The sequence below is a fragment of the Oncorhynchus nerka genome, linkage group LG26, assembly GCF_034236695.1.
Source record: "Oncorhynchus nerka isolate Pitt River linkage group LG26, Oner_Uvic_2.0, whole genome shotgun sequence".
Taxonomy (NCBI): Eukaryota; Metazoa; Chordata; class Actinopteri; order Salmoniformes; family Salmonidae; genus Oncorhynchus; species Oncorhynchus nerka.
Window position 1 is genome coordinate 11,373,231 of NC_088421.1, and position 16,662 is coordinate 11,389,892.

The 16,662-nt window shown below is 43.1% G+C and overlaps 1 protein-coding gene across 1 annotated transcript in view; it reads right to left on the reverse strand.

Annotated features, from left to right (window-relative positions):
• Positions 1 to 446: 446 nt before the first annotated feature.
• The window catches only part of LOC115110873 (potassium voltage-gated channel subfamily H member 4-like), a 34,437-nt gene continuing 18,221 nt past the window's right edge, over positions 447 to 16,662 (reverse strand). Inside the window, exons 4-16 of the mRNA XM_065010082.1 lie at positions 16,451 to 16,584; positions 14,459 to 14,699; positions 13,732 to 13,889; positions 12,828 to 13,035; positions 11,933 to 12,127; positions 9,750 to 9,949; positions 8,153 to 8,402; positions 7,172 to 7,386; positions 7,011 to 7,049; positions 4,940 to 5,322; positions 4,673 to 4,752; positions 3,296 to 3,372; positions 447 to 2,815 (exon numbers count right to left, since the gene is read on the reverse strand). Of these exons, the coding sequence (XP_064866154.1) occupies positions 1,733 to 2,815; positions 3,296 to 3,372; positions 4,673 to 4,752; positions 4,940 to 5,322; positions 7,011 to 7,049; positions 7,172 to 7,386; positions 8,153 to 8,402; positions 9,750 to 9,949; positions 11,933 to 12,127; positions 12,828 to 13,035; positions 13,732 to 13,889; positions 14,459 to 14,699; positions 16,451 to 16,584 (3,263 nt within the window). The 3' untranslated portion in view covers positions 447 to 1,732. The remainder of the gene's footprint in view (positions 2,816 to 3,295; positions 3,373 to 4,672; positions 4,753 to 4,939; positions 5,323 to 7,010; positions 7,050 to 7,171; positions 7,387 to 8,152; positions 8,403 to 9,749; positions 9,950 to 11,932; positions 12,128 to 12,827; positions 13,036 to 13,731; positions 13,890 to 14,458; positions 14,700 to 16,450; positions 16,585 to 16,662) is intronic.

The following is a 16,662-nucleotide window of genomic DNA, read 5'->3' on the forward strand; positions in this document are numbered from 1 at the left end:
AACTGTAGTTTACTAAATTAATTAACACAAATCTGGCCAGGGATGATTATTTAGGAGTAGTCTCCGTAAACAGCCTTGTTGGCTCCCACATTGTATCAATGCTACTGATTTTGCCTAGGATCGGATTTACGAGACTCATGTAGGAGTGGCAAGCAGTGGCAGTTGCCACTATCCCCAGCGCAAGATAAAACCGCATATATATTTTTAAATATGTAAAAAAAAAAAACATCAAACTAGCGTTTACATAGGCAGCCCAGTTCTGATATATTTTTTTACACTAATTAGTATTTTAATCAATCACATTAGATCTTTTAACATCAGATCTTTTTCAGAGCTGATCTTTTTGGTCAAAAGAAACACCCCTGGCACCAGATAGACAATCAACAACTCAGATTCGGTCCCATCGTTTTTCAAATGTATTTAATAAAATCTTTACAGAAGTTTGCTTTAAATGTATCACCATCTGGTGGCGCTAAAGACCATAATATTTGCCATCATCTCTCACATCATTTCAGATCTACATTTTGTTCATCAATGTACACTCACTGACCCAAACGTTCATGTTGTGGGCATCAAATGGAGAAGCCCCAGTATTTTAGGGTGGGTTTATCTAAAGGCATAGGTCTATCTAAAGAGATATTGTTGGATGTTGAGTGATTGACTAACAATATTTATGTAATTGTGTACCACTACTGTGACCTGCTCAGTTTAACCTTTCAAGTTATTTCATTTTTCACTTCAGATGTAATTGTATTTCTCTGAGTCCCTATATATATATGTTAATATTCTGTTTGCATCTAAAGAGTTTTATTTTACAACTAATATCAGTTACAAACAAACAAAATGATATACAACTCTTTCAGTCTGCACACGTTGTTCAAATCATTCTGTAATTTGTACGCTTCTGAAACTGTTGTACTTGTACAGTCGGCTATACATTGCACGTCTTATTTCAGTCTCTATTACCAAATAAACAGTCAAATATACAGCATAGAAAAAGTCAGAAAATGTTCAAGACACAAGAGCAAAAAGAGATGCAAGAGCTATGAATAGCCATATTGCAGAAGAGGGAAAAACAAAAATAACCATAGGTCCTCTTTGACCAGCAATCCTCTGGCAGGCTAGCCAAGAGACAATTTCTTAAAATAATGAGCACAAACATAGGTCGTATGCTGTAATGTCCAGACCGCTTGTAGAATGAGCTCCACAGTGTGTTCACAAACAATGGCATCACATAAAACCACATGTCAAAATAATGCTCATTAGGTGATGATACTTTCTATGTAAACACAATATAATGAAGGAAAGGGGTGAGGTTTGCTGTTTCCATGGCTGCCAGGTCTCAATGTGATATGTCTAGAGATACCCTCCGGTTAGTAATACCTAACTTTCAGTTCACAAGAAATGCGTAATAAAACACAAAGATGAATATTTTTGTAAACTGAGTCAGCTTGTCTTCTTAATCTCTGGTCCATATCAATTATGTATTTACAGTCAAATTAAATAAACAGTACAACAAGTAGTAGTACAATCAGTGTCGATATTATGTAGTGTGATTGCTGTGTGGTGTACGTTTTAGACTGTAAAGCAATCATTCATTTCTCAGATGTAAACTCATGTAGCATAAGAGATGCAACCAAAATGGGAGAGTTGAGTTGATGGGCTCAGCGTTACTTTGCAGCAGTAATGTTCCAGTTTATTTATCTGGTCTCTGTGGGTCTCCAGACAGCTGCTAATGTGTCACCTCCAAGCCCCAGAGAGGCTCGACTTCCAGGACCTGCTGTGTGCTGATGTTGGTCTCCTGGGTCTGGGACTCTGCCTGCTCAGCATCACTTTGCATCCTCTTAGGACTCTCCCTGCCCCGTGGATACTCAATGTTAGGCCCTCCACAGTATGGCCCTTGTCCTGCTGACTGCCCCACCAGAGGTAGGGATGAGTCCAGTGTGTGAACAGGGCTGGAGCCCACCAGGTCATTCTTCCTGGCTCTGTTGAGAGAACCCTGCCCCTGGGTGGTCGGATTGGGCGTCTGATTGTATGTTGGGCTGACAGACGTGTAGCCCCCTGACTGAGAGCTGAAGGTGGTGTGGAGCTGTGGTTGGCCGGTAAGGGTCAGTGAGACGTGGATAGGCGTTGGGGAGATGGACGGTGAATGGCTGCGGTCAGAGTTGACCTGGACACTCAGGGAGGGGTGGGACTGGCTGAGGCTGCCTGGGGAACATAGGGGACGAAAGGTACTGATGGTGGGGATGGAGGCTTTGAACTCAACTTGACCAGGACCCGCACCTGGGAGTACTGGGAAGGCAGAGCTGAGATTCAGAAGAGATGGCACAGTCCGGCATTGGGAGTGGCCCATGTAGGGAGAGTTGGGTGTAGTTCTGGAGGTCGGGAAAGGCCTATACTGGGCTTCAAGTCCCTGACCAGTGGTTCTGCCTCTGTCCGAGCAGCACAGACGTAAACAGGATGACCTGGGATTGGACGTCTGGTGAAGGTGCTCAACCTCTACCTTCTGACCCATGGCGGGACCTCTGCCCTGGGGGGGCACCCCACCGTAGGCCCACATGTTCCTGGCAGGGTGGCTGAGGGGGTAATGTTGTAGGTGAGATGGGTGAGGTCCAGCAGGCATACTGAAAGGCACCCGTGTCTGCCAGTCATTGGCAGCAGTCATGTTGCTGCTGAGGTTGGGGTTAGGGGTCATCTGCAGGCCGTAAGGAGATGGCAGAGGGTAATGAAACATGGTCACCTGGCCCTGCAGGAAACACATCATCTCATGGAGCTCCTTGGTCAGGTTGGACACCTCCTGGTTAAGGGTATTCATCTGGAAAATAGATGGCATGCAGAATAATGAAAGCTATAATCTGTTGCTTGGTTGAATAGTAATTATTCCAAGGCAGGAGAGTTCTATTGTCTCTTTCTAGGTCAGAAATGGTAGAAACCAAAAACAAGCACAGTCATAAATTATCAGTCGGTGTTACGTGAGCTTTCAAATCTGGACCATCTCCAATTTAACAATCCTACATTTTATTTGAGGAAAAATGTCTTTCAATGTTCTCTTGCCTACATAGCCTGAGTGGTGTATGTAGTGCTGAAAGTGTGTCAGAGATGATCTGTTTTTCGACACTCTTTAGGGTACAGCGAAAGTAGAGTACGGAAAATGAAGTGGGAGAACAAAAAAGTTTGCGTCTCTTGAGCTCTTTCTACCTAGATGGAGCAAATCGTTCATTTATCAGTTCATTGATACATCATTATGTTGGTTTATGTGTCCATTTATTCTGTCAATGTGATCGTATGTTCATACCTCTTTGCTTAGCTGGCTGATGTTCTGTCTCACCTCCTCTGTTTCCAGAAGTAAGTTGGCGCTCACCTGGAATGGGTCTATAAGGGGGATGGGATGGGAAAGGATGGAATGATCAGTGCTTTCACACCCCACTCCAACATAAAGCACTTTGCTCAGACCATTTCATTTGTATGAAAAGCCTACTTGTACTGCTTTGGATCATTCTAAAAAAGCATTTTCTGACCAATCAATTCAGTATCCTTGCCTAAAACACATTTCTATTTACTGTTAGAAAACCACTGTTAAACCTATATGCATGTATTTTGGAGCTGTAGAGAGATTGCCAGATTCTGGCAATCTATACATTCTGCTGCACAGAAAATACTAGATGAACAGTTTGATATGAACCCGTGTATCTATCTTCTTAATGCCCAGCAGGACTTTGTTCTTGATCCTGACAGAGAAAATTTGCTTATGACTGTTACATACTTTGCTAAGAAATGTATTCTTCTATTGTGGGCCTCTAATACCCCTCCTACATTTAAAATGTGGATTGACCAGATTGTTGACTTGCTCCCTCTTGAAAAGCTCACTTATGACCTCCACAAGAGACAGCCCAAGTTTGATAGACTCTGGTCTCCAGTATTCAACTATATTTCAAACTGGACAGAGTGAACGGGGTGACTAGGGAAATGTGCAGATACATGTTGTGTAAGCTGCTGTAAAATCTAAAAACGAATGATTGGCTCGTCGTCTCAGCGGAAGGCTAGAAATAGCTGATATGAACCTTGATAGTGTTGTTGCAAGTTTTATATATGTTTTTTGTGTGTTTAAAAAATATATATATTTGTGAGTACGTGTAGGTATGTAGGATATGTGTGTGTGTATGGGTGTGAATGTATGTATGTATATGTGTACGTATGTGTGTATGTATGTGTGTATATGTGTACGTATGTGTGTATGTATGTATGTATATGTGTACGTATGTGTGTATGTATGTATGTATGTATGTATGTATGTATGTATGTATGTATGTATGTATGTATGTATGTATGTATGTATGTATGTATGTGTGTGTGTGTGTGTGTGTGTGTGCGTGCGTGTGCGTGTGTGTGTGTATATATATATACACCAAAAAAAAAACTTTGATTATTTTTCTTAATCTTTTATTTTAATTGTATTTTTTATTTATTTTATGTTATTATTATATATTTTAACTTCTTTTTTTATTTATTTTTTATTTTTTTAAGCCTGTCACATCTGTGAATGTGGAATGTGTTTTGTTGGTTGATTGAAAAACAAGAAAACTTAATAAAACTTTAAATTTAAAAAAAGAAAACCACTGTTAGAAAAATATATATCTTTGTAGTTAAACCATTGTTAACCGGAGACCATTACCTTTGCTATTGGTCTTTGCCTCGCCTTGATCCACATTGAAGTGAAAAGACTGCCCATTATCCTCAATTCCATCCACAACCCTAGAGGAGATAGGAAGAGAGGTTCATACTTAAGTGGGTTATGATTAAATATGAAGTGATTTTCAGTGAAATAAATTGAACTGTAATCTGTCTTTGCTGTTATTACCAGTTACATTTTTGGGGGGTTAGTGGTTTTTTGGTTAGTGGTTATAGTCATTTTGATTGACACTTATGTCTCATTACTCACCTGGGGCTGAGGTCCAGAGGGCTGACACAATGTAGGGAGGGTATGAGCAGCTTGGCTGGCCTATGGGATGGGCTGTGATCTGTGACCATGTTGGGCACTGGGGCGGGAGTAACCTCCTCATTGGACAGCAGCTGAGGGGAGGGGCTACGGCCTCTGCAGCCCTGGGCTGGGGAGCGGCAGAGATGGAGCGCACTGACATGTCGAAGCTCCTCCCCCAGCAGGCTGCTGAGGCCAGGTTGGCAGACGGGGCTGCTCAGGCCATGCATCAGGAGCAACTGTCCTTGGTGGGATGCACCGGTGGGACAGTGGCTCATGTCCTCACCAGACTCCACATCTTCTGCCTCCACAACGAAGGGAAGCTTGTGGTCCTTATCAACTCGCTCCTGAGGGGCAGAGGGTGGGAGAGGAGAGGCATGAGTAACAGGTTCTCTGTAGTTCTCACAAACAACCATGCATGCCCTCCAGACAGAGTTAAATGTGATTTTAGCTGCCGGTAATGGGTAGCAGGGGCGTCATGCACTCTAAAAATCTGAGGGGGCACAGAGTATGCGAGGATGGCTGGGGGATTGTCCGGAGGGGGGCATGTTGGAGAATTGTAATATTTTCAAACACCTGAAACAGCTTTCTCCTGCAATCTAGAGCCATAGCATTTTCTATGGAGTTGGCTTTAGCTAGCCAGCTAGATACGTTCCCAATCTCCCAACCTCATAACTAGCTACCAAGCCATTTCAGGCTGTCAATCACTTTAGAGTAGCTTATCTAACTATTTTAGCTGGCATGCCTGCTGGCAAAGTTGGTAGACTTTAGAAAACCAAGCAATTACTAAGTGCACTGAATAATCTTAATCTTTCACCCAGATTTTATCAGAGTTGCAGAGAAGCATATTTAGTTTCTTTAAAAAAATAACCACCAGACCAGTCAAGAGGTACACTTAGATTTAGAAAAATACTATATAAATACTATATCCTAGGCATGTTCGTGCAGTATATTGAGATTTGTGATTTACAATAGTCAGAATAACACGCTCTGGAATGTGTAGAATAGAATTAGGCATAATGTTTATGTCTCTAAATTGAAGGAAACATATGTTTCAGGTGTTTAAAAAATGCTAAATAATCAGGGTCCAGCCCCCCTCCGGACCACTCCCCTCCATCCTCACCAACTTCGGCAACAAGAGACTGTGTGTAATTTCCTTCAAACAGCTGTTCTGCTGTGAGTCAGTGCTGTTCCTCTCAATTAGGTACACTGCCTACTTAGCATTTTCAGTAGGAGTTAGATTATTTAGCTGTTAATTGTTATTCTTCAGAGTGACATTTTTTTCGGTCAGATTATTATTATTATTACGTTTATTTCTACCAGACCATTTTCACATTCTGGTAAATTACTTTTGAGAGAATCAGTTAACTCCCACGCACAATGTAGAATCATTAACACGTGGACACTCACATGTCATAGAAACACACATGCATGTGCACGCACACAAAGGCATATGCCTACTCCAACACCCACACAAATACAGGAAAAAAAACAAGGGACAAAATCAGCCTCACAGAGATACACACATAGTAAACACACTAATGACAGCCCTTTGTTAAGCTCTCAATAAAGGTGGCAAAATGGGGCCGTGAGAGTTGCAATCCTGCTTCTTTCAGAGAGAAGTTCTATCTGGGAATGGGCTAGATCAGAACATTGTGTTCAGCCTTTTATCAAGTTATATGTTCACCTAAGAGGGAAGGGCAACGGGTCAGGGACCAGAACCCTCATATCAACCTCAATCATTTAAATGTCTCTGTCCCAGACCAAATATTCAAACACTTTGAAAAATGGAATGATGAGTCACAAACACTATTCACAACTCAAGGTGTAAATATTTTATTTGGACATTTAGCTTAAAAGATTCTGGCTATGACTACAAATGTTCTGAGCTCTGATTTGTTGATAATGTGAAACTGGGACTATGTAGACGTGTTGGCTGTGGCTGTAGGAGCATCCCTGAGTTATCTGTCAGTAGCAGACTGACAGGTCATAGTAATCACCATCTGTAGTATAGTAATAAAAGGCACACATTTACCTGAGAGAGCAGAGGGGACCGTGAGAACCTTGTCAGTCCCTGGACAGTGAGTCAGAATGAGTCACAATTCCATTACAGTTTACACAGTCCACATAGAGTAAACTTTGAGTGAGTGATTGAGTGAGTGAGAGAGTGATTGAGTGAGTATGTGTGGTTCTCACCTCTGCCTCGCTGCCCTCTCTCAGGTTGTAGGTGAGGTTGTGGTGGATATCAGAGCTGAAGCGACTGCCATAGTCTGGGTAGAGGCCCAGGACCTCCCTCAGGGCACGGACACTGATGTGCTGCAGGTCACAGTAGGTCAGAGCCTTCACGTCCGCATTGGTCTTGATCACCTGGTCTTGCGCTGTCAGGTCTGCCCCAATCAGATCACCTTTGCCTAGAGACAGATTACCCAATTAATAATCTGACTTGATTTTATTCTCCTCTCATACAGTATAATGACAACATCCATATTGCTGAGATAACAATTGAGGGATAAAGGAAACCAGCTCCCTATTCCCTATGTCATGATGTTGTCCTCTTTGAGTACAGCGAGCACCATCCCCTGCTCTCTGCTTCTAAAACCAGACTGCTGTGGGCAGAGTGAGGTCGTAAATTCCTAAGGAAGACCCTGCCTCATGGACACACAGTTATAGAGAGAAGTTTTCATGGAGACAAAGGAAATCCTTCCACCTCACAGAACGTGAGGTACGAACACATTTCAGGTTCCAGAGAAAGTGTAAAAGATCGGTGAAGATTCCAGACTGGTGCATTTGGAACAACTTGGGAAGCTCAAGAGAGACATTACCATAATGCTGTTTAAATGATAGCCTCAGATATGAGGTTTACATCTAATTGTTGTATAAGATGAATGAGTGAGGATGATACTGTTTGAATAATGGTGTAAGATTATTGTGGACTGTTTAATGAAGAAAAATACAAGTCCCTTTTGATTAGAACTAAATCAGAGGACTAGTTAGGGTCAGGGCAGCCATTCTGCTTTTCTGGCCAAAAGTATTCCACTATAAAGGGAATAAGATTCAATTTCAGACTCTGCCAAAGAGTTGGTAACAGAGACGGAACGCCGACATGAGAGACAGAAAAAGGAAGGTATGAAAAGAAAGTGTACTCCAGAACAGGGAAGTGAGTTGTCTAAGACGTACCCAGGATAGCAAGGACCATGCCACCCTTTAGCACCTCTAGAGACCCAGAGCAGACAAAGTAGTTGGCCTGCAGCGCGTCCCCCTGGCGGATGAGGTACTCTCCCGGAGCACAGAACGAGGTCTTGATGTGCAAGGAGAGGGAGCGCAGACACCCCCTACTGGCCCGCTCAAACACTGGCAGCTGCAGGATATCCTTGTTCAGGTGCATGGCGATGTCCGCACGAAGTTCGTCTGGGAAGTCACGCAGCAGCTGACAGGAGGAGAGAAGGAGGACATCAACACCCACAATGCAATGGTTTTGTATCAGATTACAGAGGTACCAGAGAGGGACAGTGGTGTCCGAGGATGAAGGCTAAAGGAATGTAATGTGTCAGATGAGATGGTCGACCGTAGAAACCAAGTTCAAGCCTATGAACACTGTGAGGAGAGCCAATCACCAGTTATTCAGAAACATGTATTAGATTTATTGTTGAGTATACAGTATCTTGTATTTTGTGTTGGACTCGAGCTATATTTTGGCTAGTGGCTACACACTTCAATGTACAGTAGTTGTTTTCATGGGAGCTTTCTTAGATGACTCAAATCTCTACATACAATGTGCACTGTAGATCTGTTTCACTAGTGCTAGACTGGCAGTAGCACCAGCTAAGAGGTGTAAGAAATCGGCGAGATCTCGGGATCCTTCGTAGCGTCTGTTGTCGCCCCGTCAGCAGAGAATAAATGATGAAGCTGATGATGAGAGGGTGTAAATGAGTACCATCTTTTATATTCCTGTGTCTCTGTAGTCTATAATGAAGATACTTAAAAAAGGTTTTATTAACTTGTATTTATTCAGAGTAGCCCAAATGAGACCAGGGCCTCATTCCTAATGGTGCCCTAGGTACAAGCACTTTCTCACAAACAGGAAGACAAAAGTGCATTACAAATAAAACAATGAGAATAAAAAATAACCTCACCTCAACACCACAATTTCAACAAATAATACTCTAGAATCAATCGGAACAACTGCAATCCTAAACTGCCGTAGCGGCACCAAGGAATCAAGATGCAAGGAATTTTGTAGGTTATTCCAACAATAGGGAGCAGTTTTAGCTCATATTAGGTCTAAGCCCATCACTGTAAACAAAAGACGACTTTCTAAAAGAACCAATCTAACCTCATTGGGCAAAGACTGAGAGAAGATTGGGAAAGAAAGGTGGAGATGGTTTAGAATCCTCCATCCCACACGGAGACACGACTAGACCACGAGGCCATCTATGTCTGAATGTGACAATACACACCCACACTGTCAACACCATCTGATAGAAAGACCTTGGCAGTGACACAAAAGATGACTGTAGAAAATTAATGAACTACTCCCCCCGTACGGTGTACTCTCTCTGAAAGGCTATTCATTTACATCGGAAAATATATAAAGACCAGTCTGTCAGTACAGTATGTTTGTCTACCCTAATGGCTGCATCCCAATTTTCCATCCTTATCCTAAAGTGTGCACTTGCCCACTCCTCATCGGGGATTTGAAAGCATTGGATCGTTGTAATCATTGTCCGGAGTTTGTTACCACCATTGTTAAATACATATGTGTCATGTGACCCACCTCGTTGGCGTTGATGCCGTTGTTGACAGACCAGGTGGTCTGGAAGTACTCCAACATCCTCTGTTTCAGCAGCTGGGGCAGACGGTGCACACGGATAAAGTCCTTGATGTCCTTCATACGCGTGTGGTAGAGCGAGCGCCGAGAGTACATGCGCTGAATGATGGCCGTCACGTTACCGAAGACCACTGCATGCATTAGGGCTGAAGGTCGGACGAGGAACAGGAAACATGGGGGTCAAGGAGTATTACAAGATTACTCCTTTGTGCTCAAAGCACATACATATGCAGAAGAGAGTCATACCCAGCCATCACCATGCCTTAAGACTTTTCTTAAGAGATTTGTGAAGACATCTCGAGACATCTTAATGCAAACTCCTTCAGGTTCGGTGTCCCGTCCGCGTGACGGTTGAGCTAACGTAGGCTAATGTGATTATCATGAGATTGTAAGAAACATAAAAATTATAGGATATAGACCTATCTGATATGGACAGAAAGCTTAAATTCTTATTAATCTAACTTCATTGTCCAATTTACAGTAGATATTACAGTGAAATAATACCATGATAGTGTTTGAGGAGAGTGCACAGATATGAACTTGAAAATGTATCAATAAACCAATTAGGCACATTTAGGCAGTCTTGATACAACATTTGGAACAGAAATGCAATGGTTCATTGGATCAGTATAAACCTTTCCACATACACCACCGTTCAAAAGTTTGAGGTCACATATAATTGTCCGTGTTTTTGAAAGGAAAGCAAAAAAAAAAGTCCATTAAAATAACATCAAATTGATAAGAAATACAGTGTAGACATTGTTAATGTTGTAAATGACTACTGTAGCTGGAAACGGCTGATTTTTAATGGAATATCTACATAGGCATACAGAGGCCCATTATCAGCAACCATCACTCCTGTGTTCCAATGGCACATTGTGTTAGCTAATCCAAGTTGATCATTTTGAAAGGCTAATTGATCATTAGAAAACCCTATTGCAATTATGTTAGCACAGCTGAAAGCTGTTGTCCTGATTAAAGAAGCAATACAACTGGCCTTCTTTAGACTAGTTGAGTATCTGGAGCATCAGCATTTGTGCAACCGAGCTGGAATAACATATTATGGCCTTTCTCTTGCATTTCAAAGATGATGGTACAAAAAATACAAATAATTCTTCTACATTCCTTTCAAATTTCCACAAACTTCAAAGTGTTTCCTTTCAAATGGTATCACGAATATGCATATCCTTGCTTCAGGGCTTGAGTTACAGGCAGTTAGATTTGGGTATGTCATTTTAGGCTAAACATGCTACCTGTCCCAGACCTGCTCTTTTCAACTCTCCAGAGACAGCAGGAACGGTAGAGATAATCTTAATGATCGGCTATGAAAAGCCAACTGACATTTACTCCTGAGGTGCTGACTTGTTGCACCCTCAACAACTACTGTGATTATTATTTTTTGACCATGTTGGTCATTTATGAACAGTTGAACACCCTGGCCATGTTCTGTTATAATCTCCACCCGGCACAGCCAGAAGAGGACTGGCCACCCCTCATAGCCTGGTTCCTCTCTAGGTTTCTACCTAGGTTTTGGCCTTTCTAGGGAGTTTTTCCTAGCCACCATGCCACCACTATACCTGCACCACTATACCTGCCACCACTATACCTGCATTGCTTGCTGTTTGGGGTTTTAGGCTGGGTTTCTGTACAGCACTTTGAGATATCAGCTGATGTAAGAAGGGCTATATAAATGCATTTCATTTGATTTGATTTGATGTCTTGAAAGAATTAAGAAAATACTCCTAAAGATGTCTTAAAGATGTCTACTAACACTGCCTCGCTTCCAACGAACTTACCCCCATGAGCATGATGCAGATGAACTTACCTTACCCCCCATGAGCATGATGCAGATGGACTTACCCCCATGAGTATGACACAGATGGACTTATCCCCCCATGAGCATGATGCAGATGGACTTATCCCCATGAGCATGATGCAGATGGATGTATCCCCATGATCATGATGCAGATGGACTTATCACCCCATAAACATGATGCAGATGGACTGATCCCCCATGAGCATGATAGAGATGGACTTACCCCCATGAGCATGATGCAGATGGACTTATCACCCCATGAACATGATGCAGATGGACTGATCCCCTATGAGCATGATGCAGATGGACTTACCCCCCATGAGCATGATGCAGATGGAGAAGATCTTCTCGGCGTCTGTGTTGGCACACACATTGCCAAAGCCCACACTGGTGAGGCTGCTCAGGGTGAAGTAGAGGGAGGCGATGTAGGCACTGGGCATGGAGGGGCCGCCAACCGTACTGTTGATGTATGGGGTCTCCAACCGCTTCCCCAGCTCCTGCAGCCAGCCTGGAGAGTACAACAGGACAGAGAGGACAGAGGGAGGGAGAAAGAGAGAGAGTGAGGGGGGGGGGGGGGGGACAGAGAGGGGAAAAGGAAGAGAGAGAGAGAGACAGAGTTTACTGTTCATTTTTACTGTTTATTTCACTTTTGTTTGTTATCTACTTCACTTGCTTTGGCAATGTTAACATACATTATGTTTCCCATGCCAATGGGGGGGGGGGGGGCAAGGAAGAGAGAGGAGGAGAAAAATAAAAATGTTTTACAGGGATCTGATAGGAGACCAGTGAAAGAGTTTGGGTTGTTTTTTCCTTTGTGTTTGCTTGACTGATGATTAGGTGATATTATAGAGTGTGAGGTATCCTTGCTGGGAGTAGTTTCAAACAGTCTCTGTCCATTGTCCTACACTTGCTGTGAGGTCGACTGGGAGGGTGTTATGGAGGGAGATGGACTGAGAGGCCAGTTCAGAAGCATTCGGGCTTGTCCAGGGACCGAACGTGCAAAGGGGCCATAGCATCTAGCTGTCAGACAAGTTAAATAAGTTACTGTGTTACAGACACATTTAGAGAGAATAGCGGTCACACATGGCTGCTTCCCTATAGTAAGCCAAGGAAACATTATGTTGATGTGTCTACTGTGTGAGAGTGGTCCAACAACCACACACAATATACAAACATACACACACAAACACTCACAAACAGGCGCTCACCTATATCCCAGGTGACAGGGTCGCTGCTCTCTATCTCCTTGTGGCCGATGACGTACCAGACGCAGGCCATCCAGTGGGCAAGCAGGGCGAACACAGACATGAGCAGGGTCAGGACCACAGCACTGTACTGGGAGTAACGGTCCAGCTTCTGTAGCAACCGCAGCAGCCGCAGCAAACGCACAGTCTTCAGGAGGTGGACCAGCGAGGTCTGGACAGGAGGTAACGGACATGTTTACATGCAACGATTCATGTAGAGATGACCATTTGCATTGTGACATGTGTAAAGGCCAAAAGACGTTAGAGGGTTCAGTCATAGTCCGGTTAAAGTCGTCAGGCATTTTCATACAGTATTGATGATCTATCCTCGGTACTGAACTCCAGGGACACGGTCTAGCTGAGATGCAGTGAGGAAACATTCCTCCTACCACTCAGATATCCCACTTCCCCCAGAGGCTAAAGATACATTCATCAGTAAAGAACGGCACATCTCTTGGAAAGCTTGAGAAACAAATGATTGGTGGAAAAAAGGGGTAGTTGAACCGTATCACATCTCAGAAGCCCAGGTAAGATTAAGTGAAAAGGCTATTTGCTGAGATTTAAACCGTGAGACAGAGAGAGAGAGCGTTGGGGAGTGCGGCTAGTGGATAGGGGGAGGGACACTGGAGAGAAGGAAGGAGCAGCACAATAAAGCATGGAGGTGGCAAGACCTAATCCGTTACAATTCAATGCTCAGGGGAAATAAAGAGGACCAACAACATATTTTAAGAGGGAAAAGGATTATTCTGGGAAGGGCTATCGAACAAGCACTGTCTGTTCAAGATAGGATAAGGAACTGCATACACACGCAAAGCCAAATGCCCATGACACCCATACATGCACAGTTAATTCCCCCATACAAACTCACCACTGTGATGTTGAAGGCGTAGAGGAGGTCAAAGGGCAGAGCAGCAAAGAGGTCTATAAAGAACCAGGTGCCACAGTAATGGAGGTAGATGGAGCGGGCATCGTACACCACCTGACCCGACTGACTCACGAAGGTGGTCCTAAAGTTCAGGATGATATCTGGGGAGGAACAGGGAGAAAACCCAGCAGAACATGAGCAAAATAATATTTGATCCTTTACTCAATTACACAAAAAGTGAGTAAAGTGGGTGGATAGGCTACTACATTCCAGTATTTTTCCAGGTGAGCTGTAAATGCTAATTATGGCATGACACCAACGGTTTAGAATTACACACGAGGTGATGATAATTTTGTATGTGAATGTCACTGCACATAATTGCCATTTCCTCAACTTAAAAAAGTCTGAGCCCCATCACAGCTGTTTTAGGATCACACATCCATCGTAGACCGGAAGTATCTAATTGTGGCTCAAAATGTGAGCTGTAACCAGGGGTGACACAGACACCATGATGAGTTGGTAATGCAGTGGGTGAGAGAGTACATTCAAGCGTGACTGATTTCCAAGGAAACACCCACTGCCACAGCAGGAAAGAACTATTATTGATCAACTATATACCAGAGGAGCTAGATACTGGTGCCAATTCATTTAGCCACCGGAGAGTGATATGACATTTACCATTGGACTACTATGTTGCCACTCTCAGAACTGTTATACAACAGTATGTTACCTAGAATGAAGAGCATTTCCACAGCGATGTCACTGGCAATGGTGCTACGGGAGTCACAGTCGTCGTCCTGGTGACTGACGAAGCAGACATTGAATGGCACGGTGACCGCCACGTAGAAGGTAGCCAGGAGGATGAGCCAATCCCACAGGGCCTTGGATACGCTGTAGTGGAGCAGGATGAAGCGGGACTTCTGCACCGCCGCCACCTTGTACTCTGGGAGAGAGGGCTTCTGGAATACACTCTGCAGGGAGACAGGGGCCAAGGGTAACAGGTCATAGGTCCCAGGTCACAGACAAAGCCCCAAACACCACACTGGCACAGTGGCACTTGTACCTATGATAACATCTCAAGAATGCACTGAAACCTACTTGCCCTAGCTACATCAAAATCAGTGTCTACAGCTCTCCCTTGGCCACAATCCAAACTTCTCTGTGGCACAAGAGAGGAGAAGTAAATGTTCTTTTTAGGAATCAAGGACATCAAATCAAAGTTTTTTGTGTACACAGTTTAGCGGATGGTAAAGCGGGTGCAGAGAAATGATTGTGTTACTAAGCGCCTAACAGTGAAGTAAAATGTCAAACAATTACACAAATAATCAGAAACTAAAATCAAGAAACATCTTAAGGGTTCAATGGCATCTTTTCAAGACAGACATATAACCTTCATTACTCTTCTACATTTGCACACACTGTACATAGATTTTTATATTTTTCTTTTCTGTTGTGTTACTGACCGTACGTTTGTTTATGTGTAACTCTGTGCTGTTGTTTTTGTCTCACTGCTTTGCTTTATCTTGGCCAGGTCACAGTTGTAAATGAGAACATGTTCTCAACTGGCCTACCTGGTTAAATAAAGGTGAAAAATGGAACCTCAAATGGAACCTAAAGGGATCAAATGGAACCTCATTTCACTTTACAATACATGAAAGACCGGGAGAGACAGTTATCGACATGTTCTTTTTGACACATATGCAGAATCCCTGACTTTATCCTCCATAAATGACACAGTATGAAGGAGATGAAATATGGATGAGGTACTATGGAGATCCCATGAGGTAATGAGATCTGAAAGTAAATTCCCTCTGTCGTTCTTCAACATGACTAGAGAGGCCGCTGAATAGGTCAGCAGAACCTCCAAGTGGGATCCCTTGGTAGGATAATAGCTGGGTACATCATGGGAGATAATTACTTGGTAATTGCACATGGAGGATTTAGATGCACAACAACAACTGAATGTGTACAGAACTGTCACAGCAAAAGCACAAATTTGAACATTTTTCAAAGCATGCAATGCCACATAGCCCTTGCTGTTGTCAATGGTAACCACATGTTTTACACTATCTTAAAAAACATTGACTGATCACCATCAAGTATGTAAAAGGCAGGATTTGGAGACAGTGAATTTTCATAAATGTCATAGATTTGTCAAAGTTTGAAGTCTCTCAGCATTTAACGGTACAATTGACGTATCTTCAAATAACAACTACCTCATATAACATGTTTTTAACCTCTCAGAGGAAGAGGGAAAAGGTTGAAAATCCTTGGTTCTGTCTGTCCACTGCTGTGTCGTATGGTGACCTCTCTTCCGGGACTTTCCTTTAATTAGTGAGGTGATACCCCAGCTTTCCTATGTCCCAATCTGCAAAAGGCCACACTGCGTCTCTCTGTTGCTCTATATATACCAGCACTACAAAGACCACACACAGCAGACCGGAGCTTCAAAGGCTGCCTGATCAATTCCTCTATCTGGGCCAAGCTCAACCTTCCTCAAATGGATAGGTAAATGTCACCTTGCTCTTATATGCTCCCTAACACGTCTGCTCAAATATGTTTTCATTTGAATGTGGTAAGAATGTGATTTTACTTGTGATATGAAAACAAATGACGTCATCTTTCAGAAAGCAGTTGCTAATATAATGAAATGATGCCTTTCCTCTTGTCAATGAGTCAACGCACTCTACTGTACAGTACGGTGAGATCCATGGGAACTCACATTGGGCAGCTTCCCCTTGCCCCTCTTGGAGAACTGGTTGGTGAGGTGGTACAGGACAGTCCTTCCTCTCTCCCTGGCTTGGGAAAAGTGGGAACGGCTGCGTTTTCTGCTCTGATGTGCGTCCTCTGAGATGCCTGATGACACGAGGACCATAATGAATGGGTTGTTACACTTATTAAATCATCATAGTCTAAACTATAAACAGTTCAAGA